A 16,530-nucleotide genomic window follows, 5' to 3' on the forward strand; every position below is an offset into this window, starting at 1 on the left:
TGTGTGCTTAAATGCAACTTTAGTGTTAAGGTAGCTCAAGCTTGAAGGTTGTTAGAAGTGGTTTGTTCCAAGTATAGCCATCATACTTTAATGGCTGGCCTGGTGGAGACAGTGCTATAATAAGCAGTCATTGAGCTCTGGCTGTAGTATCTTCATAGATACATTGATATTGCTTTTTCCTTTGCAAGGGGTGTAGAAATTGATTAAAGTTGAAAACTCATCTTGTCCAGCATAACTCTACTAAAAATCAGCATTAATTCTTAGCTCTGGTACTAATAACTATTTTGTTCCTGGTGTGTAACAGTAACAACATTTTTAACTCTGCAAATAAAAATAAAAGTTTACTGCTGTACAGTCAAACACAGCCGCCTTTATTTTTTGATAAAATCAGTTTTGTTGATGTGGTTTACAGAAGAAAACCACTGCATGAACAGATGTAAATGAGCAAATATCTGATTGAACAACTTATATGAATTAAAAACCCAGTAGGATTTAGAAGATTCTTTTGCCATTTTTGTTGAGAAAAGCTATGCTGTTGCTTTAGGACAGAGCTTAGGGTTCTTGGATCATAAAACAACTTTTGTGAAAAAGTGGCCTTAAATTGTAAATCTTTCAGACTTCTTATGGAGTTTTTACTCCTTTAAAAATTTATAAAGTCTAATTTGTCTGAATTTGCAGAAGAGAGTGCCATATAAAATATCTCTTCCAGTTAGATAACTCTTTAGTGCTTGAAATAGTTTGGTGTGGTTATGGTTGAGGAGTTATATTAATTGTTGTGTAATTTTGTGTTAGAAATGGTATTTATAAGTTACCTGGTATATTATATTGCATTAAAACTACATTCCGTATTTCTAAGTGGTGTGCACATTGCATTTGTTCTGTTCTCTGTAGTCAGACATTTTTAAGGGTTTTTTTTTTATCTTCTTCATTTTCAGTAGCATAAAAATGTTTGAATTTCAACAGGATTCTCTTGGGTTTTGTTTTTCTCATTCCAGCCCATCATTGTTTTTGTGAAGTAGACAGTATCTGGTAGAGAAGTTAATTGTTCACAAAAATGCGTTGTAATGGCATCTATTTTGCAAAATGTTTTTGTGACATATTCATTTTGATGTTCTTTATTTTAGGTTCTGTACGTGAAGAAAATGGAATAAGGTGGCATGTTTGTCCGTATTGCTCTAAAGAATTTAAAAAACCAAGTGATCTAGTGCGTCACATTCGCATTCATACTCATGAGAAGCCATTCAAGTGTCCCCAGTGTTTCCGCGCCTTTGCTGTTAAGAGTACTCTGACAGCACACATAAAAACACATACTGGCATTAAAGCTTTCAAGTGCCAATTTTGTATGAAATGCTTTTCCACCTCAGGGAGTTTAAAAGTTCACATTCGTCTACATACAGGTAAGGCCTCAAAACTGCTGTTGTATTTTCTAGGATGTGGATGAGACCTTGGATGAAAAACGACAATGTGAAGCACTTAAATTGTAGAGATGTCTATCATGTCATTGACATCTATTAAAGAATGAACTGTTTTTAGTGTCTTACATGATGAACTTTTATATTTTTGTTTTAGCATTTCATGGCTTTGAAACTTGGGGCTCTTAGAAAAAATATGGACATTTAATTTTCTGCTGATGAGTCAGCTGTCGCTCCTTTTTAATACCGCTATTGTGAATGTATTTAATTGTGCTTTCTAAAGACTCATGCTCTTAGAATTTGAGTTCTGATTTTACTTATCCCCAGTTACCTTTTGTAATTATTCTGCATCTTTGCTGCCCTCCCATTCCACACAGTTTTTGATAATTTCACTGTATCACTCAGGACTATTTCGTTACTTCCCATTTTATCTTCAGCAGTAACGTGTACTTCGTGTTTTCACCAACTTACCTGCTTTCAATATCTTACACTGCATATCCTAAAACTCCTCTGTTCTTATGGTCCTTGTTCACATCATATGTGATGTCTTCAATACCTGTTTTTCTGTGGCTGAACTTCTATCCTCTGTATAGAGAAAAATTAATTTTCTACTCTTGGTGGACTACCTGGTTGTTTTCCACTTTTCTTTTCTTTTCTTTCTTTGTTCTTTGCAGGTAAGTAAATTTTCAGCAAGATAAGCTTGTAAAAATGTGCTGTTCTTTCATTTCACTCCTGTTTCTGTATTTACATTATGCAAAAGTATCATTCATTAGCTGCTATGTGTGTTGGGTGTTCAATATGTTTTATAGTCAGATGACTTTAATCCATGAAATATCGATGTTGGATTCATCTGCAGAAAGTTTTTAACTTTCTTTTCTGTAAACTTGTAAAGCAGTATTTTTGCTGTTACTTTAAAGTCAACCTTTATTTATAAAGAAGTCAGACTTGTTCAAAGTTGCAAAAGCACTAGGTGGCTTGAAAAATAGGTAGTCCAGTGTTCGTGGAACTCCAGCATGTATTTAGCCATTGTTCAGCACGCCTGTTTTTCCTGTCTGATGTGTTTTCTTCCTCTCTTTAGCAGGTTAGGCTTACTGGGTCAGGTTAGAGGTTCATCTAGCCCCCATATGCCATCTGTGATGGCCGTGTGTGGAAAAGGGGAAGCCTGCATTAATGCTGTTTAGCAGTGTACAGCTAGCTTCCAGTAATCTTTGGGTTGAGGGCTTTATGAAGCAGGCTGTACCTCCGCACTTAGCAAACAAATTGATACTGAACCCATATGAACTTAGTACTATAACAACCTAACTAATGAATCCAAATGTTGAGCTACATGTTGAGTAAAGTACTTTCTGTTGATTCTGCTTGGTGGTTTCATATGATGTTTAAGTTACTGTATTGTGAAGCATGGTTCATTCTTATTTCCTGTGCGTTTTTTCTACCTACAATTTTTATAGAGCTTTCTTGATGATACCCAGTCATGTTTCCTAGCCTTCTAAATCCAAGATTTCCCCTTGAGCAAAAGCTGAAAGTTCACCAGCTCTGTTTGCCTTTGTAATTTACCAAGATCTCCGGTATCCATTCCAATGAGAGATTTTCTACCAGATTTTGCATTGCAAATGTCTTTCTTGATTAATTCCTGTTGGTGTGCTTTTTTGACTGCCATCAAACAGCGCTGACATTTTCAGACACCAACCTGGAATTTCTTTAAACTTTGTCACATCACTGTTCCTCTTCTTTATCCTATTAGATATAATTTTTCTGTGTGTTTGCTCATTCTTTTTTCTCACAATTTTTTAACAGTTTGTTTTGGAAGGACACTTGACCCACTATCTGCAATTCTTAGGGTAGCTTCTGGAACCCTTTGAAATTTTGCATCATCCAGTTTCCCGATAACGAGCTTGCTTGAAGTGATAAATGCTGCAGCCAGTTAGTAGTTCAGCAATTTCGTATTTACTTTTGATGTGATTTTATGGATCTCTTGAAAACCTATTTAATAGTGAACACTGATAGAAAACAGAGAAAATGCAGAAAAGAGAATCTGTATTTCAAAGCTACATTTTTAGAGTGGTGGAAATAAAATCACAAACTAATTTTTTTTTTTAATCTTTTGCAGGTGTTAGGCCTTTTGCTTGTCCTCACTGTGACAAAAAGTTTAGAACATCAGGCCACCGGAAAACTCATATTGCTTCCCATTTTAAACATACCGAACTAAGAAAGCTGCGACATCAACGTAAACCTGCAAAAGTTCGAGTAGGAAAGACGACTGTTCCAGTACCAGACATCCCTTTGCAAGAGCCCATACTCATAACTGATCTAGGTAAAGAGCAAGTAAATCCAAACTTTCTTGAAATTTGGATTTCACTAGAAAATAGAGGTCACAGTTTAATTAGGCAAACATGTTCAGAGTTTACTCAGAAAGATGCACTTTGAAATAAGTCATCAGAAATAATCAGACTTCAGAAAAGTGCCATACTTTATAGTTTGCTTGCACTAGAATTAGTTAAGAAGAATATTTTTATTTACAGAGAAGTTGCATAATCCTTACCAGAAAAAAGTGTGTGCATTTTCACATTGCATTAGGAGAGGAGTATAATTTAAATATTGTTAGACTGTGGGTATAGAAAAAATGACAGACAGTTTATGACCTAGATTCTTCTTAAGATAATCCTGTTTGTTAAAATTACATACATTAATGTGTTGGTATGTTGTATAGTTTTAGTGTATTTCTTATAATTGTGACCTCAACTGGATTAGTGGTAATTATTAGTGGTAATATTTCAAAAAAGGGCAGAATAATTCTGGAACATGCTATAGAGAATTCATACAGTTATTTTAATTCGTTGTAGAATAATGGTTACAGTATTACATAAAACCACCTTTTCAAAGAAGGTCAGTTTCTGTTATAGCTCAATCAAGAAAATATATATTGTTGTCAATGTAGTGGGCAAGGCATTTACTCTTCCCTGTTTGACTCACCACCAGCCTGCTAACCCCCCCTGCCTTGTCTGTTGCGGAGTCAACTTTACATAGCAGAATCTTATATTGGTAGTATCTTTAACTTCTAATGATAAAATCTTTATCATACTTTAAAAACCCTTTTGCTTTCACTGCTTCCAAAAATTACTGTATGCAGGTGTTATTTTGGTATTGGGTATAAGACATTCAAATTTTCAGGGTAGCAACAAAACTTAGCTGACAGCTTTAGCTATTCAGATCACACAGTATTTCTTTAAGTGAACTCTGAATAGGTACAGTCCTATTTCTTCATTTTTAAAGAAAAAAGCACTTTAGATCTGTGCAGTGAAATTCCAGGTTTTTTGGGAAGAAAAACATAGAAGAAATACTATAAAAGTTGTTTCCTAAAAGTACTGGTAACACATGAAGTCATCTGATACTGGAATGTTCAATGCAAAAATGAGAAGTTCCACCATTTGTCTAGAAGGTGTCATGTTTTTTCAACCTACTGACAATATGTCCATGGTTCCCAGAAAAAAAAAATACTTCTTTTAGAGTTGACAAGAAACTAGTATTGTTGCTCTGTAATAGTGGTAAAATCTTTGAGTGGCACATTTGATGGGAAAAATAAAACAAGTTGAGATACATTTTGCTTTTTTAAAAAAGTCTGAATTATTCTAAAACTATTTAAGTAGTCTACAAACTGTTCTTTACCTGTAACAGTTTGTTTCATTTTATTGCATTAGTTGATAGTATTTATTGACTAGGAAATGCAAAAAAAATTTGTTCTAACTTTTTGTGTGTGTGCTGTCGTTACAAAGATGGAACCAATGGGAGAAAATACCGTTTTTCTAGAATGTTTCCACTCAGAACTATTTACTGACTTGCTATATCCAGTGTAGAGCCACTTTTAACTGTTCTAACAGTCTGGAGAAATGTTTGATTTATCAGAGTTGAACAGGTTGAGTAAATAGTTTGGAAGTGTTTTATTAGGAATTTCTGTTGATTCTGTTCTCTTAAGTATGTTGTTAGGAATTTCTGTAGTGCTTCTGCAGACCAGAACCATTGTAACCTGGGATATGCTCACAAGTTACTCATCTGTCATTCATTAATTAACTGAATTACTATGTTTTTGTTTGATCAAAAATAATTGGGAGCAAATACTTGTCATACGAAATTCCTTCTCTTGTAATTGGAAGACTTGTCATCTGTACACTACTACTAATTACAATAGCAGATGAATGAGAGAAGGAATTGAGAAAGTAGGGTTGTAGGTTTCATTTTGGTGGGGTGTTTGGTTTGGTTTGGGATTTTGGGGTTTTTGGTTGCATTGTGGTTTTTGGTTTGGGTTTTTTTTGAAGAAAAAATGTTTTTCCTAGACCAACTGAGCGAGTTGGGAAGATGAAGGAAGTTTTGGCATATATGGATTTATAAATATATGTATATAACATACATGTATATACAATATACTTTTTCAAGTCTGACACAAGAAACTTGTTCTTTTCTCATTGTTGCCATCTGCTCTCAAAATTGAGAGAATTCCCTCTCCTTGTCTTCTGCTCTTTTCAATTTCATTTGGAAGTCAGCAGAGACCCTTTGGGCTTTCCTTTCTGAATATGAAACATATCAGCTAGATGAAGCAGTCTGAAGAAGGAAAAGATGGCGTACAAGGCTTCTGTGTGAACATTTAGGACCATGAAGGGATCTTTTGCATATTTGTTGAAACTTTTCATCACTCAGCCTTATGTTACTAGTATTGTGATGAGTGCTTTTGACTTCACAGATGTGTGAATGAGGATGAGTTTGTTTACTTGAGAACTCTGCTGCTGTTCCCATTCTGTCACAGTGTTTGGGATGATACCATTCTGTTGGCCGCTTCTGAGACAGCGTACTCCTGCATTAGCAGTTGGACCTTTAGTAGCAGGAACTTTTAACCAAGTTTTCCAAAATGACACTTGACTGACTTCAGGGACCAGTGTATAAAGAGCATTTGTTTAAATAAGTTGGTTTGGGCTTTTGGTGTGGTTTTCCCTATAAATTTTTGAAGATATGCAGAGAATTAGCAAGACTGATTAGCCAGTCAAAGGCAAATGCATGTCTTTAAAGGCACGTGCATATCATCATGTTTTGTACTTTTCACAAATTGAGTTTTAAATATTTGTTGAGTTATATATCTGGGGTACATTGATTAGATGTCATTTGGTTAAGGTAGCAATTGGGAGAGAAAAATATTATTTGATTAGAGTATTTTTTTAAAGTTAATGCTTATTTAGGACATAAATGAGTCTTAATGTGATGGGGTGGACCTATGGATAAAAGAAGAGCTATCACTAAAATGGATAGAATGTGCAATATAATATATATAATGCTAAACAGATGCATGCATAGTTTTAAATAAGTGCTGTCAACATGCACATTTTCTTTATATTCTCATATACTAAAAGTTTGGTCACTTTTTTTTCCAAATAGTAGCTCTTCAGACTACTGCAACTTTGGAATAACTTTACGAACTAATTTTTCCTTTTTGTGTGTGTGTGTTTATGTGTGCAGGTCTTATCCAGCCAATCCCAAGGAATAGCCAGTTCTTCCAAAATTATTTTAACAATAATTTTGTGAATGATGCAGACAGACCATACAAATGTTTTTATTGCCATCGAGCCTATAAAAAATCTTGTCATCTTAAACAACACATCAGGTAAAATAAAAAGAAAGGAAATGTATGTAATAACAAATCTATGGAAAATCATGAGATTTATATAGTATTCACTGAAAAGACTTGATATTTTACTATTTCTTAAGTAGTGAACTGGTGATAACTGATTTTTCTGGTTAAGTTGGAGGAGGCTTTGGACTAACTCATACCTATGTGCAGTCCTAGTAGTGTAAGTGCTTGTATTTAGTGTGTAGTTTAGCAGTATTAACATTCAGCCTCTTTTTTTTCCTAAACTATATATAAATAATAGCAAGCATTGCATGTGCATTCTTGTTTAAATTTTGTAATTGCATATTCCAGGTCATCTGCTTTGTGTGTAACTCCTATTTTTGAAGAAGGAAATTAGCTTTTTATTCTGTGTGCTGTTTTCTGTTTACTAAACTTAAAAGAACTTGGAGTTACTCTGATTGAGTAAGGAGTTCTTGGGAGTAAATGTTGAGTAAATCTTCTTGGGAGGATCATTTTGTTGCTTGGAGTTCAGTTCAGGTTCCATATAGTGGGTGTTTCTTACAACCACGAGGTCATGGAGTCACAGAAGAATTTAGGTTGGAGGGGAACCAGTCGGAGGTAACTAATCCAAATTGTTTTCAAATGAAAGAGTAGCTTCAAAGTTAGGTTGGGTTGTACTTTTATAGGCAGTAAGCTTTGATGTTTAGTTAACAAATATTGCTCACTGATTTATAAAGTATGAATAAGTGGAGGAGAAAATACGAAAAAAACCCAAAACCTGAAGATGATTACTAGGATCTAAGGAAAGATTCCGTACAAGCAGGTGGCAGTATGCTTGTTTCTGCAATGTAAGCTCTGTACTGCTTTCTCACTTTCTCTAATTGAAATCATGACGAGTTCCTCATGTTCTCCTTACAAGTTCTGTAGTAGTAGGTTCTCAGGCTGGCTTGAAACAGTTCTTGGTTTCTATATGCTGTCTTAACAGGATGGGGGTAGCCTTGCAATGTCTTATCTTTTCCTTTTGTAATATCCTGTCAAGATTTCTCAATGTCTTTTGTAGACATGATCAAGCTGGACTCATTTAAATCAAAATAATTTTAAATAGTAAGTGTTGCTGGTTTGCATCGTTACCACCTTCAAAGTCCTTCATTGAAATAGTTTGATTTTAATTTTTTCACACGTCTCAGTTTCAGTAGCGGTCAATGACTAGTTACCATTAAAATGTTAGTTGCCACTAATGAGGACATTGTCTGCCTAAAGAGGGCCTAACGATAAGCTAAATTTATGCATATTTTACTGAAGCATTTATGTAGTTTACAGTTTTATTTATATTCATAGTTTTTAATTTTTTCTTTGTGTTAGAGAAATGTAGTTGACTGATTTACCTAGTTAATTTTTCTTTTTTCAAGTTCTGTCAAGATTCTTTGATAATTAAGTGTTTTAATCACACAGAACATGAACAGCTTGTGACTTAAACAATTGGTTTACATGCGCTGAATACTCAATTATTTTCTAATATTTTTTTTTATTTTGGTCAGAATACGTTTTGAGTTTGAAAGTTCTGTTCTTCAAATGCCTGTGCTTGAATTCAGTCTGCTGTTGGGTATACATTTACTCCAGCCTCAGTATAAACTAGCTTTAAAAGCCTCTTATTATGTGCATCTTTCTTTTTCTTCTGCCATACTGAAAATGCAAAGTACCAACTGCTTGCCACTGTGCTTCTTTCTGATTGATGTTTGCAGGTGGTATTCGTGTACGTTGAGTACTGAGTGAGGGTTAGCTTGGCTTTATTAGGGGTTTTGTGGAGGAATTAGAAACTTCTTTTTCCATGTTTGTTCTTCGTAAAATGGCATTGCTATACCTAAACTACTAAACTTGACACTTAGGTGGTCAGTCTGTCTTCACGGAATGGTGCTGATCACTGCTTAGAAAGCTTGTTTCCCTCTCTGAAACAGAGGGAAATTTGTATTACAGGTATATTCAATAGAGCTCTGACTGGATAATGTGTCAGATTCTCCCACAGGCACACCAAGAAAGGGTTGGTGTACCCTACCACTGACTTCCATACACATATATTGGTAGCAAAACAGTCATCATGTTATGTCATACTACTTTAGTATGGCGTCTGATGTGGTGGTCAAGGCTACTGTAAATCCTAAGACATCCCTAACTTTTCTCAATTATATTAAACCCTGCTTCCTTTATCTTCTGTTTCCTAGCATTTACATGGCCTTCCTCTTGGTTCTCAGTCCTGGGATGCTACAGTCGTAGCCTTTAAAATTTTTGTTGCACTCCATTTCCTAACCTGACCTTCAGTCTGTTTTATATCTCGATGTAGTCATAAAGGGGACGTCCTCCAGCACCTCTGAAAGGAAAGATATAGTGAGTGGGACACATTGATAGTATAGGTGAGAGAGTTTCCCCACTTGAATATTGTTTTCATATAGCAGTCTGCAAGACTAGTTGTACTGTGCCTCGTTTAGGGGGTATTCAGGATGGACACAGTTCTCTTCCTGAAAGTTTCATTATTAAATGTGGTAGCAGTAGGATATTCTATGAGGAGGACCATATATTTTTCTCTAAACTTTTCTGAACATTGTTTTAGCTGAATTGAGGAAAAGACATGTGAATGATACTACAGTAGTCTGAAGAACTGGTATGTTATCTGGCATGGAAAAATTCAACCCAGATGTTTTAATTGAGGCAAAATATGATCATTAAAGGAGATTGGACTGTAGAACATAACTAAGACTGTCAAGACTATATTGCTTCTAGCCCTGCCAGCGATGACATGCAGATTATTTAAAGCTTTACATTTTGGATATTCTTAACTGAGGCCATTTCCTTCCGTATAGCAGTCACCTTAGTTTGGTTTATTTTGCTAATTTTAAAATATAGTCATTTAATAACTTCGTAAATCACACTGTTAAATCTACTTTACCTTCTGCTTTCTCTTAAAAAGGTCACATACTGGTGAAAAGCCATTTAAGTGCTCACAGTGTGGAAGAGGTTTTGTGTCAGCTGGAGTTCTGAAGGCACATATTAGAACACACACTGGATTGAAAGCTTTTAAGTGTCTTATATGCAACGGGGCCTTTACTACTGGTGGTAGCCTAAGGCGACATATGGGGATCCATAATGACCTTCGACCATATATGTGTCCGTATTGTCAGAAAACATTCAAAACATCACTAAACTGTAAAAAACACATGAAGACTCATAGGTATGTTTACAATTTTTACATGAATCCTTCAATGTATTTCAGTAACCCTTTCTTAAAGATACTTGGAAAGGCAGCTTTGCTGTGTAGCAAATGCTCATAATTGAATAAGGATGTTTATAGGTAGCAAACACTTAGGTTGCTCTGAAAGCATGCAGTAAGTTATGATGTATAGTAAAGTGAAAAATTGTTTATGCAAATGGTTAGTATAATTGTCTAACAGAAGCCATAAAAAGGCCTTACCTTCCATTGCAGATATGAACTTGCACAGCAACTTCAGCAGCATCAGCAGTCTGCTTCAATAGATGATTCTACAGTAGATCAGCAGAGCATTCATGTTTCTACACAGATGCAAGTGGAGATTGAAAGTGATGAGCTACAGCAGTCAGAAGCTGTTGCAACAGATCAGCAGGCTATTTTAGAGTTAGACCAGCAGCCAGTAGTAGGCCCAGAAGAAACAGCACTAGAGCAACAATTGGCTGATCAGCCTTTAGAGCAAGATGAGGGTGAGTGTTTGAAGTATGGTAAGGTTTATAATGAGCTAAGTTTGCAGGCTCTCAAATAACTTCTTTACACATGTCAATGATTTGAGTTTCAAGATAATGCAAGTAAACAACTAGAAAAACACATGGAGTAAAAGCTAACTAATTGTGTATTGTACTTTTTTTTTCATTCATTGGTGTTTAGTTTACTGTTAAAAATATAAAATGATTGATTAAGGTTTGTGCCATTTAGTTGTATCAATAAAATCTACTAAGCAAATACACAGAAAAATAATACTATGTGCACAAAACTTTACCACAGCACCTCTATTATTAATAAAAAGCACAGCTATGTAGTCTGCTTAAGAAGTAATACCTGTGTTTTGAGGTGGGAGGATGCAACATATTTCATGTACTTATTCTATCAGTAATAGTGGAACAGAGTATTTTAGTTTTCCTTATTTGCTCTTTTTCGTAGTGTAATGAGTTAGCAAGTATTACAGAGGAGTATAGCCTACATAAAAATAGCAAAGATTTAAATACCTATTCAGCTAATAGTTTTTTATTTATTTTTAGTGCAGTAAAAATTTAGATGACTGTAAAATGTGGGGTTTTGGGAACAACTGAATTATCCAGTTAATTACATCATCTTTTCTTGATATTTTTTTCTCTTCTTGTTTGTTCCTTTTCTTCCTCCTCTTTCTTTCCCCTTTTCAGATAGGTTTGTGACATCCCAGCATGCTTTACAGGAGAACATCACTCAATTTGAACAAGCAGCTATAACACAGCAGTCATTTGATCAACAGGGCTTGTCACAAGGTTAGTAATAAAGGTTTTTAAAGTGATTTTTATAAATCTGGCTTTACAGCATAGTTATCATAAAGCATTTCAGAAGTGAGCATCCACAGTCAAAGTAACTGCAATGCAGAGAACTTGCAAAAACTTGTTCTTAAATTACTGTTTTGAAACTCTTATTTGGTAGAATATTTTGAGTACTTAAATATGAATAGATTTTGCTTTTATGAGCTGATGTGTAGTCATTATGGGGTTTATGGTCAGGCATTTCATATTCTTTCCTTGTTTGTGTTTGAAATCGCTGTTGCAGTAGACAGTTTACACAGTTTGCCCCCTTTTGTTTTTTATAAAGCTATGTAAGTAACAAATCAAGAAATTGTAAACATTTGGAACCCTTCCTCCCTCTAAATACTGAGAAATATGTGTGAGGCTTATGTAGCCTGCAGAGAATGAAGTAATGACTGTGTTCATTTGCTTTTCACAGCTGAATTTCTTGAGTTGTTGCTTGATATGAAACAGCTAGTTTGGTTTTGGTTTGGTGGGGTTTTTTGGGGTGGGCAGGGAAGGTGGGTATGTTCAAGGGGTTTTCATTGGTTGGGAAGGATACCTCACTGGCTGACGAGTTGATGTCTTCCTCCTTGTTTCAGACTCCAGGAAATAACTTCATATTTATATAACTTGTAACCAGTAATTGGTATTTCCATCTGCTTAAACTTCTCTGTTCTTCATTTCATTCCCTGTTTAATTATATAGCAGCAGTAAAAGTGTGATTGACTGTGCTAAGTTGCATGACACTATGAAGAAGTAGTATAATTTGTTGCAGGTTTTAATTCTGTAGGTTGTGCTGCTTTGTGTGTAACTGAAAAGAAATTTACAGTCTCCACCTTTATTAAACAAGACTGAACCAGGTTCTGTTAAAACCCTATGGATTATTTTCATTGGTTACCTGTTTCCAAATGAATGAAAATAGACTAGAGAGAAAAAGTGCAGCCTTTCACTCTGTGTTACTTTCAAGAGTGTCGGTGGTTTTTGTTTGAATTTGAAAATCCAATACATAAACCTTGTTTTGTTATCTCATTTAGACTTCAGTTTCTTTGTAACTGTATCTTCTCCATTAAATAAATATTGACTACTAAGTGATTTCTTGAGGAAGGGGGAGACTCTTCTAGATCTCACGAAGCAATTCTTCCATCATCAGAAACCTAGGCTGATCATCGGTACATTTATAAAATTGGTACAGAGAATCGGAACGTTTGTGGTGTGGTTTTTTTGGGCTTTTTTTAAGTCTCATTTGTATAAGATCTCTCCTATTCTACTTGGAATCTCATCCACAGATTCCCAAATCTTTGAAGTTTCCTTGAAGATCCTGGAGCCCTTCAAAATTTTTGAATTTCAGGTAGGTAAGCATTTGCGCGGATGCATGCGTTAAATTGGTCGACCCTCTCCCTATGTCTGCATCTGTGCTTCATGCTCCTAATTTCTTTTTCCTATCAGCTAGGCAGAATATTCAAGCTTAAAACATGTCTTTTTTTATCTTTGATATCTGTAGGCTGTATTCTTGTTAAAATATTTTGGCTCAGTGTTTATTAATAAAACGATGTAGGAGTTTTAAAAAAATCTTTGGTGGGTTTTTGATTTTTTTCTCTTTTTTTAAAGAAAAAAGAAAATCTTTGCATTCCAGACAGATGAGGCCGATCTCTAGGTCTGCACAGACCTGTCAGTACTTTGTTTATTCTTTCTCTGTTTGTAATGCTTCTACAGAACTTCTGGTTTCAGATAGATTTTCTTCTTAATACGTTCAGGCTTGTAAAGAAGTGCAGATCTTATGAGGGTGTATCATGATCTGTTATTTATTTGAGCTAGTTTTGAAGACTGAGAAAAAGCACTTGTGTTCTTTGTAGTTTACATATTCAGGCATCTTCATTTGAAGACTTCTTAGTGAGGTCAGAACAGCCAGATGGATCTTTATGAGAAAATGTCTTTGGATTATTGAATATCTTCTGTCGCCAAATGTGTTTTCATATAGATTATCACCTTTTCTTCCTTTAAGTCTCCCTGTAAGCATGGTTGAATGTTAATAACTCAATTAGTGGTGATAGGAGAATGATTTGAAAAACTACAGAAGTTCGAATACTGTTATTCTGTAGTCCATACAAATACACACTTGCCACCAGACTGCTGTTTTGTTTTCCTGAGTAGTTGATGAGCAATCTTAGGACTTGGAATTCTGATTCTTTCAGTAACTATTTACACATTGATTCTAGTCAATACTGTTCAGCTAGTCCAAAAGTTACCTAGGAAGCAAACCTGCAGAACGTTTGTTAGTCACTGACCTGCACTGAGATGCACATGTGCGCGTAGATATGTTTGTAATGTTAGAATTCAGATGATCAGTAAAGAATTCAAGTTGTGCCTCAACTAAAATACTGTATTTGCTATGAACTATCCTACTGTTGTTTTCTCATTCTCATATGCAAGACATATATCTTTCCACTAGTAAACTGACTTCTAGCATATTCTGTTTTTTCAGTATGTTTTGTTAATGTAGAAGAGAATAGGTTGGGTGGTGTCATAATGCCAAGAAAAAATTTGTACTGCAATAACACAAAATCCAAGTTTAGAGGACTTTGTAGTATGAGGCTCCCCTTATTGTACAGAGTTTAGGATACTCTTGTTCTTTGAAGATTAAGCAAAAGCTTCTGGGAAACAATTTCTAATGATGACAACGAGAGCAGAAAAAAAGGTTCTGAAATTTATTTGTCTCTCAGACTGAACATCTGGGGTTTGGTGCTTGGTTTGTTTTTGTTTGTAACGCTGTTCTGTAGAAATAGTATGGTGATAGCAAATGCCTTTAACATGCTCAGAATTGTTAAATCTTTTTAAAGTTTTGAGTGGAAATTGTCCTTCATACTAGGGTATTGAGCAAAATGGGGACACATCATGTATGTTCTTGTACAGCATTGATTTGTATCTATTCCAGAACTACTTTCAGGAGTAGTATTTCTTCCTTCAGTTGGTCCCCAAATACCTCTAAATTCAGAACTCTTCTTCCTGAGTGTTTTGTTGCTTGGTCCTGGGAAATTTTTCAGGATGTCAATAATTACTTTTATTAAAACACTATGAAGTGTGTCATGGTATGGTAAATTCTTTTATCTTTCTTACCTAGTAAAAAATACTTACAGTTTCAAAAAAAGTTGCAGGTTTTTTTAGATAGCTGTTTCTTTGTACATTTCATAGTTCCGTTGGGTTTTTTTGGGGTTTTTTTTTGGTTTTTTTGTAGGGCATGGAAGTGGCATTGCTTTTGCTTCAGTTTCTTGAGGCTTGTTTTTGGTGTGTTCTCATCAAGTGTAGTGGGAATACCAGTTTTTCCATAAAGGTGCTTTTAAAATGAATTTGAAAATAGAAATTAGCAGCCCTCTTATCACCGTAGAGCTTTGCATTGCTGTTCTTCAGGCTACTTTTTTTTTATTTTGTCATTTCAATAAAAGAGTTATTGAGGTGCAAGGTTCAGCTTATTGAATTTTTTTTTCTTTTAATCTTGGTAGTTCTAGGAGAGAGAATAATATACAAATTGCAGCATTAGGTTTGGTGAGAAGTTACAATCTGACAATGCTTTCAAAATTTGTTTACATGTATTAGTTTTTGCTCTATGGTGTAAGCAATAGCATACAAATAGGTTTTTTTCTTCTATTGATAACAGTATTCTGCTGTGAAAAGTGTCTTTTGGGAAAATTTCTGCTTAAACTTAACATATCACAGTTTTTGATACACTGTAATTCTGAACGTTCTTTAAGCATTGCTTTTTGGCCTTTGATGCTGTGATCATCTGACACGGGTTTGTTTCTACCCTGTTTTCATAATCTTCACCCTTTTTGTCCACTAAAGGCAAACTGCACAGAAATAGTAAAATTGCTGCCCTTAATTTAATTACTGGTACTTGTGGTTTCATTTTTTTCCACATAACATTGATTATTTTTTTTATATATTAGAAGGCTTAGAGGGGTTGATAAAAGGGCATCTCTGATAGCATTGAAAACCCCTGCAATCTGAGCTGTACTTCCCTGGCTCTGAATCATTGATACTGTCATTTCATTCATTCATTTAGAAAAGGAGGTGATTAAGATCTGATATTTCAGAACAACAAAACTGAAAAACAAATCTAGGTCTTCATACTGGAAATGTGAATAAAAATGTTTATTTTTTACTTTGCAGTTTGCCTTTGAGAGGCTCTACTTTACTATTATCTAAAGAGTGGGAATATGTGGAGGAGATCCAAAGTAGGAGAAAATGGGGTTACTTTATCAGAAACTGGAGTTCTCCTATTGGGTCATCTCCTCCACTCACCCGCCATCCTCCCCACTGAGCTTTGCATCCTTGTGATCGGCTTCCAGTGTAGTTAAGGGAGCGTGGTACCAACGTGGATAAAGGGAGATGGGTCAACCTGTTTGACACATGCATGCTTACGTACAAGAAATTCAAAATTTCAATGGCTCTAAGGTAATTTTGGCACTTTGAAGAAACTTCAAGCAGTGTTTTTCTGTGGAGGAGATTTTCCAATAGAATTCCAGCTCATGGTAAGTAACCCTATTATGCATATTACATAGATGCCAGAAACATTTGTGTATTTTGACACTCAACAGTGAAGAGTATAAAATGAGTATTGTTGTATGGTAATACCGCTTAAACTCTTTCAAAGGTAGTCTTCAAAAAAGGTGTGGTGTTATTCAGAGTCCAATTCCATGTATTTTCTAGGTTTGTGACTGTTTAATTTCTGGCAGGTTTTACTGTGAATGACAGCTACAATCAACAGTCTCAATTTCCAGCTGTACAACAACTGCAGGATTCAAGCACACTTGAATCTCAGGCTCTTTCAACCAGTTACCATCCACCATCTGCAATTCTTCAGGTTCCAAATACAGACACTATTAATGTAGTAAGTACTGCCAGAAGGCAAAATTCATTGTTCTGTGTTCAGTGATGAGTTTCTTTGAACTATTTCATTGATGA

The 16,530-nt window shown here is 35.1% G+C and overlaps 1 protein-coding gene across 8 annotated transcripts in view; it reads left to right on the forward strand.

Moving 5' to 3' along the window:
• The window catches only part of ZNF236 (zinc finger protein 236), a 93,006-nt gene that overhangs the window by 39,345 nt on the left and 37,131 nt on the right, over nucleotides 1–16,530 (forward strand). For all 8 annotated transcript variants that reach the window (XR_008731288.1, XM_055704370.1, XM_055704374.1 and 5 more), the window contains exons 11-17: nucleotides 1,125–1,397; nucleotides 3,523–3,726; nucleotides 6,915–7,059; nucleotides 9,989–10,249; nucleotides 10,502–10,752; nucleotides 11,446–11,547; nucleotides 16,302–16,456. Coding sequence is in view for 7 of the 8 variants with exons in the window: in XM_055704370.1 (XP_055560345.1) it covers nucleotides 1,125–1,397; nucleotides 3,523–3,726; nucleotides 6,915–7,059; nucleotides 9,989–10,249; nucleotides 10,502–10,752; nucleotides 11,446–11,547; nucleotides 16,302–16,456 (1,391 nt within the window). In the remaining variant the exon portion in view is untranslated. The remainder of the gene's footprint in view (nucleotides 1–1,124; nucleotides 1,398–3,522; nucleotides 3,727–6,914; nucleotides 7,060–9,988; nucleotides 10,250–10,501; nucleotides 10,753–11,445; nucleotides 11,548–16,301; nucleotides 16,457–16,530) is intronic.

This window comes from Falco cherrug, chromosome 3 (genome assembly GCF_023634085.1).
Source record: "Falco cherrug isolate bFalChe1 chromosome 3, bFalChe1.pri, whole genome shotgun sequence".
Taxonomy (NCBI): domain Eukaryota; kingdom Metazoa; phylum Chordata; class Aves; order Falconiformes; family Falconidae; genus Falco; species Falco cherrug.